Source organism: Solanum dulcamara, chromosome 4 (assembly GCF_947179165.1).
Source record: "Solanum dulcamara chromosome 4, daSolDulc1.2, whole genome shotgun sequence".
In the NCBI taxonomy this organism is placed as follows: domain Eukaryota; kingdom Viridiplantae; phylum Streptophyta; class Magnoliopsida; order Solanales; family Solanaceae; genus Solanum; species Solanum dulcamara.
Genome location: NC_077240.1, coordinates 51,840,421 through 51,864,356, shown reverse-complemented (window position 1 = coordinate 51,864,356; position 23,936 = coordinate 51,840,421). Strand labels below are relative to the sequence as shown.

General features: G+C 36.5%; 1 protein-coding gene across 1 annotated transcript in view; it reads right to left on the bottom strand.

Moving 5' to 3' along the window:
- The window catches only part of LOC129887425 (uncharacterized), a 51,458-nt gene extending 29,271 nt beyond the window's left edge, over positions 1–22,187 (bottom strand). Inside the window, exons 1-9 of the mRNA XM_055962523.1 lie at positions 22,070–22,187; positions 19,713–20,300; positions 19,019–19,179; positions 11,626–11,688; positions 10,602–10,719; positions 10,377–10,507; positions 10,197–10,292; positions 9,228–9,351; positions 802–869 (exon numbers count right to left, since the gene is read on the bottom strand). Coding sequence (XP_055818498.1) covers positions 802–869; positions 9,228–9,351; positions 10,197–10,292; positions 10,377–10,507; positions 10,602–10,719; positions 11,626–11,688; positions 19,019–19,179; positions 19,713–19,953 — 1,002 coding nt within the window. The 5' untranslated portion in view covers positions 19,954–20,300; positions 22,070–22,187. The remainder of the gene's footprint in view (positions 1–801; positions 870–9,227; positions 9,352–10,196; positions 10,293–10,376; positions 10,508–10,601; positions 10,720–11,625; positions 11,689–19,018; positions 19,180–19,712; positions 20,301–22,069) is intronic.
- Between the last annotated feature and the right edge of the window lie 1,749 nt (positions 22,188–23,936).

Here is a 23,936-nt window from a genome sequence, read left to right as displayed (position 1 = left end):
ACAAATTTTCCCAAAAATATTTGGCTGTTTCAAAAATATTATTTTGTACCCGTAAGTTCTAAAAATTATTTAATATACTCATAATTTTGTGTTATTATTTTATAATGAACATGTTCCATCAAAAAAAAACCTTATAACATAATTGATAACAATCAACAACAAAAATATAACAATATGGGCAAGAGCAATACATTAATAGAATTAAAAATAAATTGTTCTTTTTTCCCAATTTTATCACTCAAACTATTCTTTTCCAGATGAGATAATAACAAACTTTTCTTTTATAAAATCTTCCCAAATTCTAAGAACAATCTCTTTCCGACAAGCTTTCATTTTTATTAATAGATAAATATGTTATTTAATGGTGTTGGTTGGCCAAATAATGGAGTAAATTGGTAGATAAATATTAGTTGAAATTAATAAATGATGGGTGTTTTTATAAAATATAAAAGTTTCGGGTAATTTTTAAATTTTTAAAACTTCTCAAATATTAGAATTTGGCTCAAGTTCTACTTTTTTCTACAACTTAGGAACTTGGCATGTTTGCCAAATATATTTGTCAAGTAATGGCAAATTATATGGTCAAACACTAGTTCCCAAGTTTTTCCCAAAAACTATTTGGGGCCAAACGCACCTTAGAGTTATACATACATTATTAAAGTTAACTATGTACACCAAAAACAACACCTTAAGTTAGCTTATACAAATCCCTAGAAAAAGAATTTAAATCAATGTCGATGCGTAACACTACCTTTTCATATTATCAAGAAGAAAAAAGGTCACGGGGAAAAGGCTTCATACCTGATAATTGACTTTAAAACGTCCAAGAAGCCGACAGAACTCATGATAATTATCATGATAAGCGAGACCTGTTCCAAGGAGAGGGATGGGGAGTCATTTCATCACATCCTATAACAGAACATAGCAAATGTAACACTCTAAACCACTATCCGCTTGCTCAATCAAGTTGATGCTAAATCAGCAGTAATCAACTTCTGTTCATGTTCCTTTCTCCCTCCCCAATCCCTTCATATTCAAAGATAGGAGAAAAATAAAGTAGGAAAAATATGTTATCAAACTCAAAAGACCTATATGCTTTAGTAATTGTACTGCATCCACTGATAATTACTAGTAAATAGAAAAATACTGCAGCAAGATTGCATTAAAATGAGACCTGCTACTTTATCAATGTCTATTTATGACTTAAAAATTGGATATTGTTACTTTTAAGCTTTCATTTTAAAGAGCTTTACCGACAGACATTAGCAGTTTGGTATGATGTATCTGTTCAATAGGTGTAGTTTTGGGTATAACTCACAGATGACATAACATCCTGTTTAGGTTGAAGAATTATTGGAACAGGAACTGTAAAGAATAAATATGATTTCGGTTTTCCTAAATTTATCAAATTCAGATATGTTCCCATTCTATTGACAACTACTAAGTAAGGATGGAAGGATTTTCTGCAAACCAACCTTGCCAAAGGTAATTGGTGCTTTACAACAAGTCTTTGGTTCTGCTTGACAAACTGTATTAAGTTTATGCACCATCCCAATCTCACAACCTGAATTCTTTTCTTTTTTATTTCTTGAGAAAGACAACCTAGATTCTATGCAACTATGAACTTCTCAAATGCCAATGAAACCTTCCACATTTTTTGATAAGGCAAGGTAATTCAATTAATGAAAAAGTACTAAGAAGGTACCAAAATTACAAGAAAACCAGACAAAAAGTAAATTCACAGAAACTCAAACTGGGACATGTTATCAATCAAACTACTCCTACACCAAAAGTATAACCTTTACAAAAATTCTTAATACAAGAAATGTGAAGCTTTTTATCATCAAAAAGTCTCCTATTTCTTTCTAGCCATATGTTCCACATGATGCATGAAGGTACAGTGCTCCAAATCATCTTGTTCACAACCTGGTTGTGTCAACATTCAAGCAACTTGTTAAAAAATGGATCTTTAGTCTAACTCAACCCCAAAAGGTATCTCATGAGCGGGGGATTGTCAAGTCCATATAAGGAACCGCCAGTCCATTCTCCAACCAATGTGGGATAGATCCACATTGTTAGATGGTATCAGAACCAGGTTCATCCCCATTTGGCTTCCCGGTCCACGCTCTAGTTGGACATGAGCGTGCAGGGGGTGTTAGAGTGGGTTAAAGTCTCATCATGAATGGACTTAATTTTATCTTCAAAGTATCTACCATTTCTCTCCTTTCATACTGCCCACCAAATGCAGGAAGGTATTATCCTCCACCACTTTTTCTGACTCTTGCTACCCCTCTTCTAATTCAGTAGCTCATCAAGACTGCAGTATGTTCAGCCATTGACCACTTGATCTCTGTGAAACTAAAGAACAAGTTCCAGAGTTGAGTTATGAATTTGCAATGCAAGAAAAGGTGATTGTTGGTTTCACCAGTTTCAATGCACAAAAAAAACTGGTTACTAATGGCAGCCCTTTCTTCTATGAAACTTCATTTGTGAGACATGCCCTATTAGCCATCAGCCATGTGAAGGATTTCACTTTTGTTGGTGCCGAACTTTTCCAGCTATTCCTCCAAACCCTTGTGCAACCCCCCCCCCCCCAACCCCTCTACTCCGTTCTCCTCCTTATAGATCCTGCTAACCGAAAAAAATCCATCCATGGCATGTCCCCATCTCAATGAATCTGGTTCAGTAGTTGTGCCAGGAAAAACCTCAATCTCTTTTAGTCTTTTAGAAGACCTTCCCCTTTCCAGTCAGTCAAGTGCCTCTAGAAAGACAAATTCCAGCCTTGACCAGCAATCATTGATAGTGGCATCAGGATTGGTGCACAGCACAAATAAATCAGGAAAAGAAACCTGTAAAGGAGTTTGACCGATCCATTTATCCTTCAAAAACATAGTTTTAGTGTCATTTCCCACTTTAATGCTAGTATTCCCCTGCAGTTTTGACCATAGAGCTCTGATTGATCTCCAAACTCCCACTCAATAAGTGGTATCAACCTCATTAGAGCACCAAGGACTGGTTTGGAGAAATTAATGCAGGATAACACCCATCCACAGAGTTAATTCCTCTCCACTGAATCTCCATAACCACTTCATCAAAAGACAATTGCTTGTATTTTTAGGTTTCTAAGGCCAAGACCAGTATTGCCAAAGGAATCCCTGAAGCGATGCTCAAAACATGTTGAGTGATTCGCCTTGCTTAATGTGCGGTTTTGTGTCGTTATCAAGGCTCTAAGATATACTTTTTCTTGCTGTTGTGCGTATCATGAAGATGCTACACTAAAAAAATTAATATTTCACTTTATCGATATTTTTTAATTTCATTGTCCATATATTTGTCATTCGTTCTTATAATTATTAGTCTTGGACGAAACATATATATTTTATATTTTTTCCCTGTTTGTGCCTTTTTTCGTTAAAGTCCACACTTTATTTACGCTTTGCACTAAAAGCCCCAACTGACCTTGAGATTTTTTTGCACTTACAGCTTTTGATAACACTGGCCAAGTCCACCCTGGTTTTTGTTGTGCTCTCTCCCATTTCACTAAATTGTAACCTTTTCCTTCTTCCTTTCCTTTCCATGAAAAATCCCTTTTCAGTCTGTTAAGCTTCTTCACCACACTAGTAGGGATAGGGAATAAAGACATCACATAAGTAGGGAGAGAACCCAAAATAGAATTTATTAAGGTGATTCTAACCCTTAAGGGATAAGTATTGAGCCTTCCACTGAGCTAATTTCTTCTCAGTCTTCTCCAATATGCCATCCCAAACCAAATCTCCACAGCCTTGTGTCTTCTTCCTAGAGGCATACCTAAATATAGAGTAGGCAATCTATCCACCCTACAGCGAAGAATGTCAGCCAGAGCCTGACTGTTAGCTACTTCTTTTATGGGAAATAAACTGATTTTCCGCCCATTAACTTTCAAATCAGAAGTGGCTTCAAAAACAACCAGCATAAATCTGATGTACCTAATTTGTTCATGTGAGAAATATTGGAGGAGAATATTATTGAATTGTGTATCTACATTATTATATTGAGACCCTATTTCTAGATACTATATTACAATCCTTTTCTAAATAGGATTGTATATACTATTCCTATTCCTATTCCTATTCCAAGTAGGTTTTTATGTACTATTCATACTCCAAGTAGGATTTGATATACTATTCTTGTTCATATTCCTATTGTAACGCCCCTCCCCCCTCAAGCGGATGCATACAAGTCATTGTAGTATGTAATTGATACGAGGACCAATAAGGAACTTGGTGAAGATATTTGCAAGTTGATCACTCGACTTCACAATTTTAGTAACAATATCTCCTGAGAGTATTTTTTTCTCTGACTAAGAGATAGTCAATCTCAAAGTGCTTAGTCCTCTCCAGTGTAGTAAAAGGCGCGCTTAAGCCCTGAAGCGAGGCTCAAAAAGTGTTGAGTGCTTCGCCTCGCTTTATGTGTGGTTCAGTGTTGTCATCAAGGTTCTAAGGCAAACTTCTCCTTGCCAATGAGTCTCTTTTGAAGAAATGACAATAAACAATTGATATTTCACTTTATCATAATTTTTTTCAATTTCTTTGGTCATATATTTGTCAATCATGTTTATAATTATTAGTCTTGGACTAAACATATATATTTGTATTTTTTTCTCCCTTTGTGCCTTTTTTCATTTAAGTCCACACTTTATTTGTGCTTTGCCCTTAAAGGCCCAACAGACCTTAGAGCCTTTTTGCGTTTTTCGCCTTTGATAACATTGGTCCTCTCATGACATACTGATTTGATGCAAAATGTCAATAAAACACAGAGGATCAGCTCCACTACGAGTCCTAAGCAACTCCTGAATTACTATGCCGAGCTTCCTAAACCAAGCGTGAGAAGACTGTTTCAGACCATTGAGTGACCTGCACAATCAACTTACATACAAGGCTACTAGACTCCCCTTGAGCAACAAAATCAGGTGGTTTCTCCATATAGACTTCTTCCTCAAGATCACCATGGAGAAAAACATTCTTAATGTCCAATTGATTAAGAGCACAATGGTGAACAACAATCCATAGATAGAACGAGGCAGACATATGCTATTTTGGCTACAAGAAAGGAAGTATAACTGTAATTCTAGACTTCAAGGAAGAGTCTAGACCCAGAGTAGGCCAAACAACATTAGGGCCAAACCCTTCCTTTAAAATCGACCGAACCCAATCCGGGTCACTCAAAAGACCACAAATCACAATCCCTTTGTTTAACTTCAAACTAGGTCCTACTTGTATATCTACTGATTTCAAATTCAAAGAGGGACATGTGCCTAGCATGTGGCTGCTTGTAGTGGCTCCATTACTTATATCAATCGGTTCTTTGTCTGATGGACAAAAGGGATACCTCTTTCCTTTCCGCTGCACCACTCTCGAGAATTCTCACCAGCTCTCCTAGGGTTAACTTAGCATCATCCATGTCAACCTCATCTCCATGTCAATCCACCATCCTCTCTAATGCATATCTGAACCTTGGCGGCGGTTCGCACCAGACAGCCAGGGGTATATAAGATCCCATCAACTATGGGATTTTCTCAACTAGACCTCGTACCCTGATGCACAACCACCTAAAATGGGTTTGAGCTCTGTTTTCTCCTCATTTGCCAGCAAATCTTCACACATATCTTCTATCTCCTTTGTCACCTTTTTGTTCCAAAGATTTAAAGGTAGACCTAAGACCCTGATCCAGAACCGATTGAAAACGGTGCTCGAGTGGACCACACCCTTATCAGAGACCATCAGTCAAGCTTTAAAGAAGATCCTTGTCTTCTCCAATCATCCATCAAAACATGCTCTGCAGCCTTCCTCGACTGAAACTCAAAGAGAAATTGGAACCCTCTTATGTCATACATTTGAATGTTTTGGGCTCCGTTCTAGCTCTGTTATGCCCCATTTCTCACATCATTGTGTGTGGGAATTTCAAACCGCCACAGAATCGCCCGACATACACCTGCATAGGAGGTCTCTATCGTTAGCGTGAGAACTTGTTTTTATCAAAGAGTTTTCTGTCTCCTTTAGCATCTCCCTCTAGAACCATATAGTATTGCGCAGAGCTTCCAAAAAGTTCCCCTCCCTTTTAGTAAATTTTCTATTGTATCACTATTTGTAAAATATTCACCTCGAGTGCCAGGCTTTCTACTGATAAAATCTTCAATCTTCTTAGCTAGACTCCCCCACCCTTCATCAAATTTATTTTTCAGAATAATGATCACAGATCTGCTGTCCTTTAACAGCTACAACAAAAATGAGCCTTCCATATTTATTAAATTTCTGTGAATAATAAAAGTTGGTCAAAAAATTCCTGCATCTCCACAACTTGAAAGTCTTCGTCCTCATGTTCCTTCTTAGCTTCTCTGAGTCTTCAGCAAACCCATAATAAAGCACCTTTGCTCAAGGTTAGCCTTCTCATAGAGTCTCGCGCTCTTCACCCAGTCATACCAAACTTCCGACTCTGAGATGTTCTCAGTAAGGTCGTAAGCTTTCCCACCAGATCTGAAATAGCATTTATTTTCCATCCCATGCTGAGTAATAAAAGAAAGGGAAAGAAAAAAGAGAGGAAGTGAGAAATTCTGATTGCCTGAAACCACCAGAGAGGACTCTATAGGTCCGTAAAGGATTCCAGTCCATATCTTTTATGTTGACTAGATATTGATTTGCGAGCAAATGAAGCGTTATATTCTATGGTTCGCTTGACACAAAGGTTGTTGGGTGCCAATCGCGGCTAGGAAAAATTGGGTCGTGACATCAAGGCAGGCTTAAGGAGCGATGGCAAGGCCAGAGTTTTTCATCTATTGTTCATGGATGAAGCCCTGGATTTTTGTGAGGCAGAGATACTTCATCTTTCCCATCAAAATTAGGTCCTAGTATAGTTTCAAGTAATGTCACGATTGAAATCAACCTAAGAAAGTGCAAGATGTTTTATTTTTTATTTTTCTTGATGAAGTAAGAAAAGGCATCAAGGAGATGCAAGATAGAAGAAGTGCAAGATTATTCTAGTGAGAGGTGACCAACATTTAGCAATTAGCAAAAGTGTTTAACTAATTTCTAGGACTACCTCTAGGCTCTAGGAGCATCAAACACGGCAAATTCATCATGGAATCTTGTGATCGAAAGAATTGAGAAGAGACTCGGGGTGACAACATAGGTACTTTTCATTAAGGGATAATGAAGTCATGATCAATGTCAAATTGTCCAATGTTCGTATCAAAATTCAAATGTTCCAATATTTTACATGCAGATGTCCATACTAGCTAAGTATAATGGAGAGTCCACAGAATTTCTTGTGGAAAACAAGCAAAGGGACAAAGAGATCTTCATTTGGTAAACCAAAAATGTTGTTACAAAAGAATAACAATACCAAGAATTGCTTAAGTAAAGTAGTCACGATAAGGCTTTTCTTTTTATTGATACGCAGCTCTGCGAGTGAGTAGTGCCACGAACAAGCGATGCAAAAACAAAGGAAAGGGATTCTTCTCTTGGAATGATCCTTTGTAAGAATCCTTTATGGTGTTTTTGAAGAGTCCTTGAATCATGTCTTGTTAGGCTTCACCACTTGGTGTGGAGGGCTCAAAGTAAGACACTTAAAAGTCTTGAATACAGCTTTACTTGGGAAGTCGTTGGGGTAGGGGGGTGTTTGGAACAAGGAACAAGCTTAAGGAGGACAGTAAAAGCAAACAAGTATGATACTCAATGTGTGGGGGTGAGGGTGGTGGTGGATGGGGAATAGATGAATTTCAACTGAAATGTCACTTTCAAAGTTGGCAACGAAAATACTTAAACTGGGTCAGTTTTTGGATGCACAGATGGTGGGCCGAAGATAAACTAAGTGTCACTAATCCTTTTAACTTTCGCATATCAAATCAAAAGGTAGCAACAATTTATCAGGTATACAGAGAGCAAAACAGGGAGGTAATATGAGAGCTTAAGTTAAGGAGAAACTTGCAAGAGTGGAAGGTTACGGAACTCCAAAGTCCGATGAATATGCACTAAAAACAAAGCATTACGCAATCAAGTCAGGACATACAGATGTGGAAAGGAAGGGAGAGGTATCTTCTTGGTCAAATTTTTTAACAGGTCGTTGAAAAGAGAGGATAGGGATTTCCATATCCATCAGTTTGGATCCCGAAGCATCGAAGAAGGTATGCCTACTCACAAGAATGATGTCAAGGGGTGCAATCCTAAAGCCAGAAAACATAAGGAAAATTACATATGTGACCCAGTGTTACATGTATAAACAACTGGGAGAAGATGTGAATCACCTTCTTGTGCACTCTTGGTTCGCTAACCAGTTGTGGTGGACATTCCTCAACTTATTTTGAAAAGGGAAAACAGGTTGACGAATGTCCACCACAACTGGATAGTGAACCAGTAGTGCGCAGAGCATAATAACACATGTGAGGTGCAGTGAAGGACATGACGCATACTTGAGCTCTCAACACAGAAGAAGGAAAAGCAGAACCTAGATTGTGGCTCCCCCAGCACTTATTTGGTTACTGTGGGAAAAAAATACGAAAGGTTTTGATGGGCTACTTTGGCTTTGCACATATAAGGGGAACACCCTTTATTTTAAATAAAGTTTGGAGCACCAATGAGACTCTTGCTGGTATAGATGACGTGTGTCATTTTCTGGAAACTATATCTTCATCTTGTAGGTTCTGGTATAAAGGGATTTTCCCCAGATCATCAATAAAATTTACTGTATTACTTATCACAAAAAGATCTAAGATGGATGTTTGCATGTTAGGTATCTACACATAGGGATTCTAACTCCAAAAGAGACATTGCCCCAAATGGACTGAAAGATGGATAAGCACCTTAGATGTTTTATGTTAGGCTTTTGGAGGCCAAATGTATATATCCTCAGGCAAGACCAGAACAAATGTCTGCAAATTCAATGGCCTAGAAGGGTTGGATATGATATTATCATACTAGATTTATCACAGAAAAATAGCAATCCAAAATGTAAAATTTGATAAATGCCACTCTTAAGAAAGAAATCGTCTAGATAACCAAAGAACTGAAAAGAGAAAAATAAAATAAAACACAGGGAGAGAATAACAGAAAATCCAGAGGCCAATCCTGATCTTCAAATTTATATAAAGCCCATACAACTAACATTATCTGATATGATTATGATGTCTATAAAGAGGACCAAGATATTTGATATAAAGAGGACCAAGATATTTGAAATACAGTAATCCTATTCACCTTTCCCAGATTGCATAATGTCTTTGGTTCCTGTCATCAGGTGTGCCAAGTATTTCACTCTAGAAGTGTCATTTGAAAACAGAGATCTCCTCACTGAAGCCAGCCGGACTAAACACTCTAAAGCCTGAGACAAAATTAAGCTTGTTACACTAGTTAATTTACTGCTACAAGTTTGGGAACCTGAATTGAGGACTGAAAAGTGAATTCTTAACAGATTAGTAAATCAATTATATTGTTCAAACCCCCTGTCAGATGAGTTTAGTAGTAACCCATTACAAAAAAAAAAAAAAAAGATGAGACATGCATACAGTTAATTTAAAGCCTATGAACAAGTGAGATTCTTAGCAAACCCATTCTCTTTTTGTATTGATCAAAGGAATGATTTCCTAAACAGTTCAACAATCATTCTAAGGATGAAAACAATAATTTGCTTAAACAGCTTAACACAACAACAATGGCAATACCACTGCTGCATTTACACGTTTCCAGAAGAATGCATAAGAACTAGCGGTTACTGCGAAGGGACATGAACAGTCTTACAGCAGAGTCTTACAGCAGAGTGACAAAATTAGCTCCTTCTGAAAAAATTCAAGTCTAAAACCAAGAATCATTCTCACAAAGTTATGGAAATAGAAGCTAAGCACCTGCTAAGCATCAAAGCTCTAATTTCCTCACATAAATGGGACTGTGTCAGGTAGAGAGAGAGTGCAAATAATAACAGTAACTATTAAGTTTAAACATAAATCAATGAATAAAATAGCTTGTGTATTTAAAATGTTCTTTTATTGGTGTTCATGTATTTTAAATGTTCTTAACAATCAAAGAAAACATAATAATGTAAACCATGATAAGTCAGCAACTAGAGATTTGTAACAATATAACTTATCATGGTTTCAGAGCAAAGTTGAATATGTATGACAACGAAGCAAAAAATCCACTTGAAGGCACCAGAAACAGTATGATACTGACCTCCTTCGATATGTTAGGCTTATTGATCTCATAATAGTCAAAAAAAATATGCACCGTCGATTGATCCTCCAGCACTTGCTTCCATGAAGATGGGATCTGCAACAATGTTAAGTGAGCAATGTGATATTTGCAGGTAGGATACACAACTTGATAAATACATGTTATAGAAGATAAAACCACCTGAATAGTGTTAAAATCATCCGAACTTTCATCAACCGTCGTTCCCATAAAGTCGAATGATAAACATTTTAGGGACAGAGAAAGCGCCAGTTCTTGTAGTTTGCTGCTAGCCGCATTCTTAGAAATTGTTACTGCATATTAAGGACAAGCAACGACAGTGAGATAATAAATTGCACATAACAATGTCAGATATCACAATTATGATTGTATCTGATGGAGTATTACCATCATTTTTCAGTTGGGTCATTGATGTCAGGGATACTTGGAATACTTGAAGAAGCGATTGATCTCTGAAGGAGCAAGCCACCCTACGATGCTGCGCTGATGGCAATCCAGGACTGGGCTGGATATTTTGCAATCAAGAAAATGTATAACCATATGAGTTTATTAGCTGTATGAACTGGCTGATTCAAAGAATAAGGAGGTTAAAGACTTAAATCTACCCACTTATTAAGTCCATATCAGAATACTAGAAATCAGAAGAAAAAGTACCTAGCTATAAAATTGCAACAATTAGCAACATAAGATTCAGCTAATAATTCTCGCTTCAACTCATTATACTAAAATAAATTCCAATATAATGATATCAAGAATTTCCTGAATAAAACCAGGAGATGGACTAAAAGGTATAGTTAATAGGATAAAAAGGGCAGCCCGGTGCACTAAAGCTCCCGCTATGCGCAGGGTCCGGGGAAGGGCCCGACCACAAGGGTCTATTGTACGCAGCCTTACCTTGCATTTCTGCCAGAGGCTGTTTCCAAGACTTGAACCCGTGACCTCCTGGTCACATGACAGCAACTTTACTAGTTACTCCAAGGCTCCCCTTCATAGTTAATAGGATACAATCAAGTAATTTGACAGCAAAAGGGGAAGAAAAAACCAATACAATATCGATGTCAAAAGCTAGGGACGTTCACATGTTAGGAGATAGCTGATAAATCACTTTAAGAAAGTTGCAAGATAATGGACATTTTTTATGTACATACACAAGTAGCAACCCATTAGGAGATTTAGGTTATGTCATTCAGAACCAACATATTTCTAAAAGCTCACAACTCTAGCAGTTGAAATATCACATGGTATCTCCTTTACTAGTTTCCCTTTTTTTTTTGTGGATAACCGTGGTGTCCGGGCCAGCTTTCATGCACCTCGACTAATTCATTGGATTTCATCTACATGGTTTTGGCAGGAATATGATATCAGTCAGTCAAAGTCATATTAAGAAATATAAGCCTTATGAAAGACTGACCTGATTCATCTCTGACACGAGTTGATTCAATATCTTCAAACCAATTGCATAATGAGATGCTGTCTGAGGCATAGATACCACACATCACCAAAAAAATATATTATAAATTTATCACTAAATTGGCAAATACACTAGTGCAAGTTGTAGAAACTTGCGGGAAAGAAGTAAAAATAGTAAGTCCTAAGCAAAATTTAAAGAGAAAGAGAAGGCGACACACAAATATCTATCAATCTTCACAGACTATAAGCTCGCATTTTGTTCTTGCCAAAATTTGGACATCCATCAAAAAAATACGAACATTCTTAAACCCTCTTAAAAGATGAGAATAATATGTACAAGCGTGCCAAAAAATGATGAATAAAGTCCAATAAACAAAAATAAATCAGTTTCTACATTCCACATCATATTACATATATGCTGCAACAGACCTCTTGAAAAGATTCTGATACTCATTAAATATTAGTTTTATTAATTCGTCACTCACATCAATATCTTCTTCTTGTACTCTGCTACGTAATTGCAATTTTGCTGTGAACTCTATCAGTGATTTCTTTGCAAATAACTATGTAACTAAAACTAATCGCATACCCCAATCACATCCACAAGGTCATGATGAAGTGTGGGATAAATCAGCAGATGCAAAAGTTATTTTACTGCTTCAAGCCTTCAACTTTATTGTTTTATACCAAATACAAGAAATAAATCTGACTAAGAATCATCGTAGATAAATATAACGACAGAATGAGAAAAGCAGGCAAAACACCCCACAAATATAGCTGCAGTCAGATGAAGGATTGGCATGACATACTACTCCCTCCGTCTCATTTTATGTGTCTTGGTACTAAAATAAAGAACGCCAAGAAAACCTTTAATCTTGTGATCTTAAACTAAAGGTGTGTATAACATACCAAAAAATAACTTTTGAATCTAGTGGTCTTAACCATATCATGTCATTCCTATAAGGAGGTGTCATTAAGGGTAAATTGAGAATATTGAAATTAAAAATTAACTAAACAGAGAAAGGTGGCACTCTTTTTTAAACAGACAGAAAAAGAAAGTAAGACACATGACCTGAAATGGAGAGAGAAATATTTTCTCACTCAATGAGAACAAACAATTTTGCTCATTAGATGTATGTGAGTTGTTAAGAAATGGACCTTGAATCTAACTCAACCCCAAAAGCTAGCTTAAGAGGCAGATTTCTCAAGCAATATTAAAGAGATCCATCCATTAGACCACTGATGTGGGACTCTTCACATTACCCCTCATGCCCAGGGTTGGACATTTGGAGCATGGGCAATCGAGCCCACCCAACATTGGGCTTGTCAATCCGAATTATGAGTTAAAAGTTATGATCATTTTACCATAAAGTGTTGTCTGTCCATTTTGCGACCAAAATACGGTCAGCATTCCAGTTTGTGGTCCACATTTCTGCACCGCAGAATGGCCGACAAGAATCTTTAAAACGCCTCCTTCTCCGAATTTTTCATTCTATGTTTCATTCCTATAAACCCTAAGACAATTTTCTCTTTTATTCTCTCCTTGCCCTCCAATACTAAGGTATGTTCCTTCAGTGTATTTCAAAGTATTTCTAATCATTCCCAATCATTAGACCAATCTTAGATTTTTGTCTCTTGAAGACAAACTATATCTACTCTCTACTTCTTTACTAGTGACTAGATGGTTTCCTTCTTCTTTCCTAGCTTTAACCCCCTAACGTTCCAACTTATTATTTATACTTTCATCTGGAATGAGATTTTTGATTCCTGCCCTCTCAACCTTCTTTCACCCTTGTTTTGATTTAAGTCCGAACCCAATTTCTATAATTTTGTCGCCCCTTTCTTCTTTTTAATCTTTGAGTTCCCCCTGCAGCATCCCTTTATTGTAATATGAGCAACCTCTTATGTTCCACTCTTAGAATCATGTCTAAGAGTTCATGTTCAAAGCAGTTGATTTAACCCCGAATGCCAAGCTCTCCACATCTGCTACTTCATTAATGAGATATATGAAGCTTTTCCCCAAATTTATATGTAAACCTGATACTACTTCAAATATGATGAATATGACCCTTAGAATCAGTATATGTTCTTCCACTACTTCATAGAAAACTAGAATATAATCTGCATACTGTAAGTGAGTTATCTCCAGATTATTATTCTCTCTGTTACCCATCTGAAATCCCCTAACCCAACCCTTTTCCTTAGATGTGCATTATAATGTCGCTTATTCCTTTCATTACAAAGATAAAAAGGAATGGGGACATGGGATCACCCTGCCTCAAACCCCTCTGAGAAGGGAAGAAACCATTTGAGTTTTGTTAATCAATATAGATAATCTCATTGTGCTAATGCCTTGCTTGATCCATCTGATCCATCTAGTGTCAATCTTCTGCGACATGTGAAATAAAAAATTTCAGTTCAACTGACCATAAGCTTTCTATATATTTAGCTTGCATAAAATCTAGTTGCTAACTTCTTTGCATAGACTCCACCCATTCGTTAGTTATCATAATTTTTCTACCTCTGATAAAGGTCGTCTATTGCCTATCCACTACCCTGTGTACGACCCTTTTCAATCTCTCTGTCAGTAGTTTGGCAATGATCTAATAAACACCCCTTACAGATAAATGGGTCTACAACCATTTAACTGTGTTGCTCCCATCTTCTAAGGAATTAAAGCCACAAAGGTGGCATTTAGGCTCCTTTCTCATGAAAACTCTGCACTGCTGCCACAAGATCTAAGTTATAATTCCCCAGCATAGACTAAAGAAGGTCATAGAGAAATTATCTGGACCTGGAGCTTTAGCACCTACATATGCTTTAATGCTCTCCAGAATCTCCTGTAATTCAAATGGTGCCATCAGGAATGTGGTGTCTTCTTCTTCAATCATGGGACAATTCCTCATGTCTAACTATGGTCTCCAGTCCTTTGTCTCACTCGGAGTTTCTCATAATTGGAAACCAATCTCTTTCACCTCTTCTAGATTGGTTAGGATTTCTCCTATGATTTTCAGCTTGTCAATAATGTTAATTCTTCTATGAGCATTTGTTGTTCTGTGGAAAAAGTGTGTATTCTTGTCCCTTGCTTGAGCCATATTGCCCTGGATCTCTGTCTCCATGTAGTCTCTTCAAATTCCTTATTAAGATCTAGCCTAGAGGCCATCTCTTCTTCCTCTTATTCCCTGTGATCCTATAACTCCTCCAGTTCAGCTAGTTGGATTAAGATAGTTTGTTTCTGAATGCCCAAGTTTCCCTGAATTGTCTTACTCCATTCCTTTGGCTTTCCCTTTAAAGCTTTCGATGTGGCCACCAGTATGTAGTTCGTCTTTCCATTGAAGTTAAAGGAGTCCCACCAAATTTTGACTTTTTCATTGATGTGAGGTTAAGGTGGTTTGGGCATGTGAAGAGGAAGTGTGTGGATGAGCCCGTTAGGAGGTGTGAAAGGTTGGGCATAACCGAAGTTAGGAAGGGTGAGGTTAGGTTAGACTGCTTGGGTTTTTTTGGGTCTATCGAAGGCAGTCAACATGTCCACCATTCTTCCCCATTAGACTTGTAGGCTGAAAAAGAACAAGGGGAGGTGATTAGATAGTACATGGCACAACTTTCAGCATACTAAGAACATGATCCTAGATAGGAAGGTACGAGAATTAGGGTAGAAAATTAGTGGTAGCCGAGTACGTGAATTAGGGTGGAAGGTTAGTGGGTAGCCGAGTGTTGTCGCACCTCATGTGGGAGAGGAAGGGGGCTAGCCTCCCCTCTGTTTCTCCTTATTCGTAATCACATTTAGGAATCAGATATTTTCTTTGTTCTTCATTGGTTATTACTATCTGCTATTGTATTTACTTCGTATCCTTGTTTTCTTGTCTTATTTTCTTATAGTCGTGCTTCAAATTTCTTTTTTTCTTTTGAGTTGAGGGTCCATCGAACATGACCTCTCTATCTCATAAAGGTAGGAATAAGGTTTGCGTACATCCTACCCTTCCTAAACCCCACTTGTGGAATTGCACCGGGTATGGTGTTGTTGTCATTGAAACCTGGTATGTTTAGCCACCAATTGTCAAACTTGAAGTAGGACTTTGTCGTTTGCAATTCTCCACATTGCAACTCAATGGTAAATGATCAGAAGTCAATCTATGCAAAATAAAATGTTTGATGTCTCTGAAGCTGGCATCCCATTCTTCAAAATAAAGAAACCGGTCTAATCTTGCAGTTGTTGTGTGTCTATCTCCTTTTTTCCAAGTGAAATTTCCCTTGACAATTCCAGATCCACCAGTTCTATATCCTCAATAAATTCAAAGAAGTGTGTCATTGCCTTGCTGATTCTTTTGCATTTTTTCTTCTCTGAAGGGTATCTACCAATGTTGAAGTCTCCACAGAGAACCCAAGGACCTGAAATCGCCCTCTAGCTGCCCAAGTTCCCACAGATTCCTTCCCTCTCCTGTCTATCGTTTGGAGCATAGACCCCTGTGAGATGCCAATTAAATTCTTGGTTTTTCTCGAAGGAACTACAAGTCATTGAATAAGCACTCACATTACTAATCTCTCCTTTCTTTTGTTGGTTTTTCACTGGGGTTTATGCACCCCACACTAGAATGAAAAGCTAGAATGTTGGGAAGAAGTAGCAACTATGAAGGCAATGTGTGGTGATACTGGGTCACGGGGGGATTTTAATACAGTTCGGCATATGGTGGAGAGAAGGGGATGTAACAGAGACACAAACATAATGTCTGGATTCTCCAAATGGATAGAGGACCTAGATCTGCATGATCCAATTCTAGTGGGTGGGAGTTACACTTGGTTTAGGGGAACCAATCACCAAATTGTTTCTAGGTTGGACAGATTTTTGTATTCTATGGAATGGGAGGAAAATTTCAAAAGCATCAGACAAAGAACTCTACCAAGGCTCCTCACATTACTGTCTTATATTTCTTGAATGTGGAGACTGGGAACAAAGACAGCCCTACTTCAAATTCAAAAATTGGTGGCTCAAAGTGAAGGGATTTAAGTATTTGGTGCAGGATTGATGTAGTAGCTTTGTTGTTGACGGATGCCCTGATTATAGATTAAAGGTCAAACTTAAAATGCTAAAATAAAAGTTAAAAGAATGGAGTAAGAAGACCTTTTCTGAACTAGACATCAGGAAAAAGAATCACCTAGAGGAACAATCTAAGCTTGACAAAATTCAGGAGGATAGGCTTCTATCCAAGAATACTTGGGCATGCCATTAGGTTCTAAGAATAAAGAGGTGGAGGTATGGAGTGAGGTGTTAGAAAGATGTGTTAAAAAACCTATCAAGGTGGAAGAGTATGTATTTATCTCTGGGTGGAAGACTGGCACTTAATAAAGTTGTACTTCATAATATTGATGTCCTTGATTCACTATGGATAGAAAAAGGAGCATTCTAGAGTTCCAATTGTAAATATGGTTTCAGTACTACCCAAGTACTGTTTTGGATTTTAATACACGGTTACTATTCTCAAAAATAGTTGTACTTGATAGTCTTCCTACCTACATGATGAGTTTATTTCCTTTCCAAAAAGCATAGAAAAGAGAATCAATAGACTGAGAAGATCCTTCCTATGGCAAGGGAATCAGGGGAAGGAAGCCTACAATTTGGTGAAATAAGATATTCTCACCCTTAGCTGAGAACAAGGGGGTCATGGACTAAAGAATCTCAGCAACCAAAACAATTGTCTTCTACGAAAGTGGTTTTGGAGATGTTGAACAAATGATGGGGCCTTATGGAGAATGTACATAGATGAAAGTATGGCTTACTTAGCCATAGGATAACTGAAGAAATCATGAGCACATTTGGTTGTACTATCTGGAAAAGAATCAGGAGACTTTGGCCTTACTTTAATAACATCTCCATTGGTGTTGCTAATGGTTTCTGGAATGAAGTTTAGGTAGGGGAGGACATCTACCTCTCTCCAATACTTTTTCAGCCTACCTCTACCTATTTTAAAATGATTCATAGCCAACCTCTCATACCACCACACTGGGGCATCCATGCATCTCCTCTTCATTAGTCCGAACCATTTCAGCCTCGCACCCTGCATTTGGTCCTCTCCACCTAGGTCACTCCCACCTTGACACAAATAGCTTCATTTCTAATCATATCTCTCCTAGTAATCCCACACATTCTCAGAGAATCAACATTTCCGCAACTTTCATCTTCTGAACATGGGAGTTCTTAACTGACCAACCCTTCACTCCTTACAACATAGATGGTCTAACCACCACTCTATAGAACTTGCCTTTAACTTTTGGTGGCACCTTGTTATCACATAAGACTATGGATGCGAGCCTCCATTCCATCCACCGTACACCAATATGATGTGCGACAACATCGTCAATCTCCCTACTACCTTGGATAATAGACCCAAGATACTTAAATAGTTTATGATAGTTTCCTCTATGCTCCCGAGTATAACACTATGTTGGTGTTTCTCCATTTCAACAAACACCATGTGTAGATCTTTATTCCTCTACCTATAAATTATTATCAATCTCCTTTGGAATTTAATTAAGCATAAACATAGTCCACCAAATTTGTTACATACATAAATACTATGCTTGAGGGAACAATCAAATCATTCCAACATTTCTCACCCTTTTATAGCTTTTCTCTTTGTAAATAATTATTACGGCTTTAGTCATTTTTGTTGACCGAAATTGAGCATCGTTGGCCTTCGCCGCTGATTCTTAGTTTATCTAGCTCGTCCTTCATGTGAATTACTTGCTTTGGTCTTTTATCAGTATATATGGATTCTTTTGTTGTCATGTTCCAGCTATACTGCTCGGATCTCAAAATGTCGTCATAACCATGTTGGATCCTCCAAAATTGCACTATTTTTCTTTTGGAGGATCTGAGCTACATAGGTTCCAACCAAGATTTGATAACATATCGGACACAAAGCCCAAGCAACTTACGATTTTCAACCCAATTGACTAACCAATAATCTCAAATGATGGAACGATTTAGATGAAACGATTCTACAGGTTAAATTAGCAATGAATATTGAATATAGCTAGAAAACAAACCAAGAACAAAGGTAAGACTCATCGCAACCATGAGGACCAGTCTCAACCAACACCACTCCAATTGTGCGAAATGATATCTCAGAAATTTCTAGCAAAAAAAGAGGTGCGGCAGAAAATTTATGTAGTATAGACATAGTTACTTGCAATTTCAAAGAGAATAAAAACATTAAGACCACAGTAAAGAGAGTCTATATGAAGATAAAAACATTCCAACTATAGAATCGTACAGGTATGACTTTTCACACACCAGTTACAAGCAATAAAGCTTTAAAAGGTCCTCAACCAATCATCTGGCGCAATTCCTATCCTTATCATGTACACTAGAGGTTAAAGATCTTAAACATCATTACCTGATTCAGAAATCTTGTGGATTCTTTGACCACCTCTCTAAAAATGTCATCCTCAAACCACGCATACTTCGTAACTCGGCAAAACAGTTGAATTAAAGATGCAGTTACAAAAGGCTCCAGGTCAATTCCTCTTGTTGCCAGGTAATTTATGAGATAGTTGCCTTCATAAAAGGAGCAGATTAGCGAAAACATAGTAGTAATGTATGAATGAGAGATATGTAATAAGTATTTTACAATCATAGAAGCATCAAAAGCATAAAATAAGCACGACTATGTTAAATGCCAAAATCTGAAGTAGAAGATACCCAAGATCTTCCACTATAATGGTTTGACTTAGTAATCCCTTTTCCAACGTTACTAGTTTTTTGGCAGGGTAGATCCTTTACAAGTCTACAGGCAGCAGAATATTCAAGCAGAAAAATACAGATTCCTAAGCATAAAAGTAAAGAATAAGTGACAGCCTGAACTTTCACCTTCTTCCTTATTAGAATAGCAAATAAGATGCCAACATACCTCTACGCTTACCTTCAAATATTCTAACTTAATGAGAAATAACAATGGCATACCAAAGCAGCTTTAAAGTAAGTTGTAAATAATATAGAGACAAGGGGGGAAATTTTTTATTTTTTTTTTTTTTTTTTTTGGGGGGGGGGGGGGATAGGCAAAAGTTTCTGCAGTCAAACTAGAACATTACGAATATCAAGCCGGGTCTGCAAAGATAAGCGCTGTTCTGTCACTTGCTTCAACAAGCTTGAACTAGCCAGCATCAATGCATAAGGAGTTGATGCGTTGTCCAGAATGTACTGACATTGTGAAATATAGCTGCTATTAACTGAGAAGCATTTCAGTGTATTCTCTGCATGAGCTCGCTCAGCAGAATCCTGTGAATTGTAAAGCCTCTCACACAATGCTTCAAGTTGCGCTAAGCTCTCCATTGATGAAGTAGTAAGAGAATTTCTCAGAGCTCAGTCAATCAAACAGCACAAGTTAAAGACGCCAAATTCTTTCTAAAATAACCAATGAACAGTTACAATTTCTAAATTCAAGAGGGAAAGAAGAGATATGGAAGGCCTCAATCCATTTCAGGTCATCATAGTTCTTTAAAATTGCACAGATCAAGTAAATACAACAAAATTATAGATTACAGGAACTTCATATTTTGACTGTTTTACATCACAATTATCCCTACATATAAGGATGATTCAGAATAGTGCCCATTGAACTGCTATGCAAACTGAAACAAGGTCAGCTTTGCTCCTGTAGATAACCAAAAGTGTTGCTCCTGAATTAAGAAAATAGAGAATGGAAGAACTATTAGCTATTGGAAAAGAAAAGACTTTGAGTTAGGGAGAAGAACCTGATTTAGATTTGCAAGTCTACTTTGAACCCAAAAAAGAACATTAAGTTAAAACATCATTCCCCGAGCATGTCCAGATAAAATACAGTTTTATCATTACACAAGTACATGCATTTGTTGGATTTTCTGGTGGGAAGGCGAGCAAAATATTTCTTATCAAAAGTTTATTTACTACCCACCTCTATTGAGTTTGGGGTTTCACAATTAAGATTCACGAACCTTTTTATGTAGTGAACAGTTGAATGAATAAGGGACTAATTCTCATCCTGTATGGGAAAAGTTTTGAAGTATGTTTCAGTTGTTGTATATTTGAATACACATATAACTTTATAAGCAAGCAGCAATAATTTTTGTCCTATCATCATGTTTTTAACTAAAGGGGCCAAGGTTATTCAGCTATTTTCTGTTTCAAAACTAGCAATGAGCTTTTGCTTTTCCCTTCCTTTTTCTTGAATAGGACAAACCTAGTAATGAGTTAAGTTACTAAGAGTTTCTATATGTCCAGCTTGCTAGTGTCGAGGTCAAGAACAAAACACATTCCTGTGTCTTTTTTTAAATTTAAATATTGCGGAACCCTTGAACTTTGACATAGGTTTCAAGTTTTGACTTATCTTTCTTCATCTACTCTGTAGGGTATGAAACCCAAGCTTCACTATTAAGAATAAACTACCAAAAGAAAACAAAAGGCGGGCATTAAAGAGATGTTGTAATTGACTGTATGGATATTCCCCGGCAGTCTTTTGTAAATTTTGGTTTTTGGTACCTTCTTCGTATTTAGTCAATTAGCCTTTACCTTATCAAAAAAATTGAGTCAAGTTGGGAGGGTCATGACCCAACCCATTTCACCCCAAGTAACTTTTGGGTCAATTTTAGCTCAACTCATTTATTAACTCAGTCTATTTTGACCCGCCCATTTGCATCACTAATTAAAAGTATAGCGGATCACAACTTTATTTTGCGTTAAGACAATTGATTGATTGATTTCATTGGTTAGTTTAGTACATCATCGCAGCTCTGAATCATGCTCCCATCTCAAAATATACCTGCTGCTACGTTCATTTAGTCGAGCAAGGTCTTCCCTTGTCTTCTATGTATGATTGGCTGGCTCTTCTTGATCTTGAGGTTCATAGAACAGGATTGAAAATTAGCTAGTAAAAATCAGTGAAAGCACTCACTACAATGGTTAATATCTCAAATTATGTATCCTTTTCTTTCTCCTAGTTCCTACTGAAGAAGTTACCAAAAGAAAGATTAGAAGACCTACAAATATACATGTTAGTATTTCACACCCTGTAGCCTTCTGTATGTTTTTCTTATATTTAGTGAGATATATCCAAAAAACTGATTCAAAATCACTCAATGTCAGGTTATTAAGTTACATCTTGTAGCCTTATCCTTATTCTTCTTCTGTTTCCACTTTTATATTTTGGAGAAATATCCACGAGATGGATCAGTAATGCACAGTAGCAGGTTAGTACAAACATCACAACTTTTGATTCACATATTAACGATGTAAGCTAGCTAATACGAATCACAAGAAGTAAAAAACATAAGTGGATTCAATGCTAATTAATAAGTGGTGACAATCAGAGACAGCTGTCATAATCAGACATGAAATATTGTTAGCCCAATCGGAGCAGACACAAAGCATTGCAAAACTTCAGAATCGATAGAGAGAAAGAGAGAGGACATACAAAGCCGATATCGCCGGAGGAAGGGATCGTTTGGAGGTCGCCGGAGAAAGAAATAAGTAGGAAACTTGTGAGAATTTTGTTTGGAAAAGCAAGTGTACAGAGTTCAATGACATGCCCAATGTGTAAAAATTTGGAAAAGGAAATCTGCGTGGGCCGGATTCAACATGTATTTGGGCTCAATAGTTAATTTGGTTTCCAGTTTTTGCATGGATTTCCACCTGGAAATTTACATAAATGTACTACATTAAGAAAATATTTATCATTTATAACAATAATATTTTTTTTGACTGAATACTTAAAATATAATTTTAATACATATTAGCGAGAATAATTTATAAAACTCATATAATACAAGTTTTATTCATGGATAATTTATTTATCACATACTTTAATACACTTATAATACATTGTGTCAATTTCTTACCAAACAAGTATAATATTTTTTAAAACACTTATAATATATTTATATTGCATGTATAATTCACTTTTAATACATAGTAGATATATCATAATATTGCTATATATTGCTATAAATGGTAATAAATAAAAAGTATCGCTAAAATCGGTAATTATTTATTAAAAAGTGTTTTTCCCAATAATTTTTCCTTTCCACAATCTCGGGTGGTGTTTAATTTCAGGAAATAATAGAGGGTCTGTTTGAAAACCACTGATAATTAAAATTGGTGTAATTACTAGGGTAGTAATTATCAGCCTAATAATTATATAACCTGGTAATTATGATGATCTGTTTGCTTGCCACAATATAATTATAGTGTAACTACAATTGTAAACTAGTAATAATGATGATCTGTTTGTTTGCCACAATGTAATTACAGTGTAACTACAATTATACTGTTTGATTGCACAAGTGTAATTACAAGATTATATTAAATTTTAAAAAATAAAAATTAATTATTTAAACTTAAAGTTTATATTACACAAATAAGGGCCTTTATAAATGATATTAAAGAATATATATATATATATATATGAGTCTTACATAGTTCCATTTTCTTTTTGCTAATTATGATTCCGTTTTTAACAAATAAACGGAACACTGTTTGTAAGTGTCCTAAGTGTTCTTGTATGTCTTTACTAAATACTAGTACATCATCTACGTAAAGTAATACAAAATTTTTATATTCTTCGAATGTAGTATCCATTTTTCGTTGAAAAATTGGTGGTGCAGTCTTTAACCCAAAAGGCATGGCTAACCATTCGAAATGTCCTTCTGGACAAGTGAATGCCGTCCATTCTATACTTTCTGAGTGCATTTTTACCTGCCAATATCCTGATTTACAGTCAAATTTACTAAAGAACGTTTTATCTTGTATTCTATTTATTAATTCGTTTTGTCTGGTAACTTGTATGCATCTATTTTAGTATTATCATTTAATCTTTTATAATTAATTACCATTCTTGCTTTTCCTCTTACCTGCTCGCTATGGTTTCTAACCATGAATGCAGTTGATCTATGTTTAGAGGTAGATCGTCTTATTACTTCTAGTTTTAGTAATTCTTTAATCTGTTTACTAAATTCTTCTGTATCTTCGTTATTAGCTTCGATAGTAGCTATTTTTATGGTATATTCTGGGTTAATTATTTCTAATCTACACATAATCTTGTTATTATCCCAATGTACTAGGGGCCTTTCTCCAATTATTTCCATTTCATCTAGTATTGAAATTATTTTGTCTAAATCTTTGGAATTTTTTATTTTTCCTAGTGCATTTATCCCTTTTTGGAAATTATAAAATTCTATTTCTATATTTATTAAGGTATAATCTTTCTCTATGTCTTCTAAGTATGTATCTTCTAAGTAGTCTTTCTGTTCTTCATACAGATTTTTTGTGGTACATCTATTGCC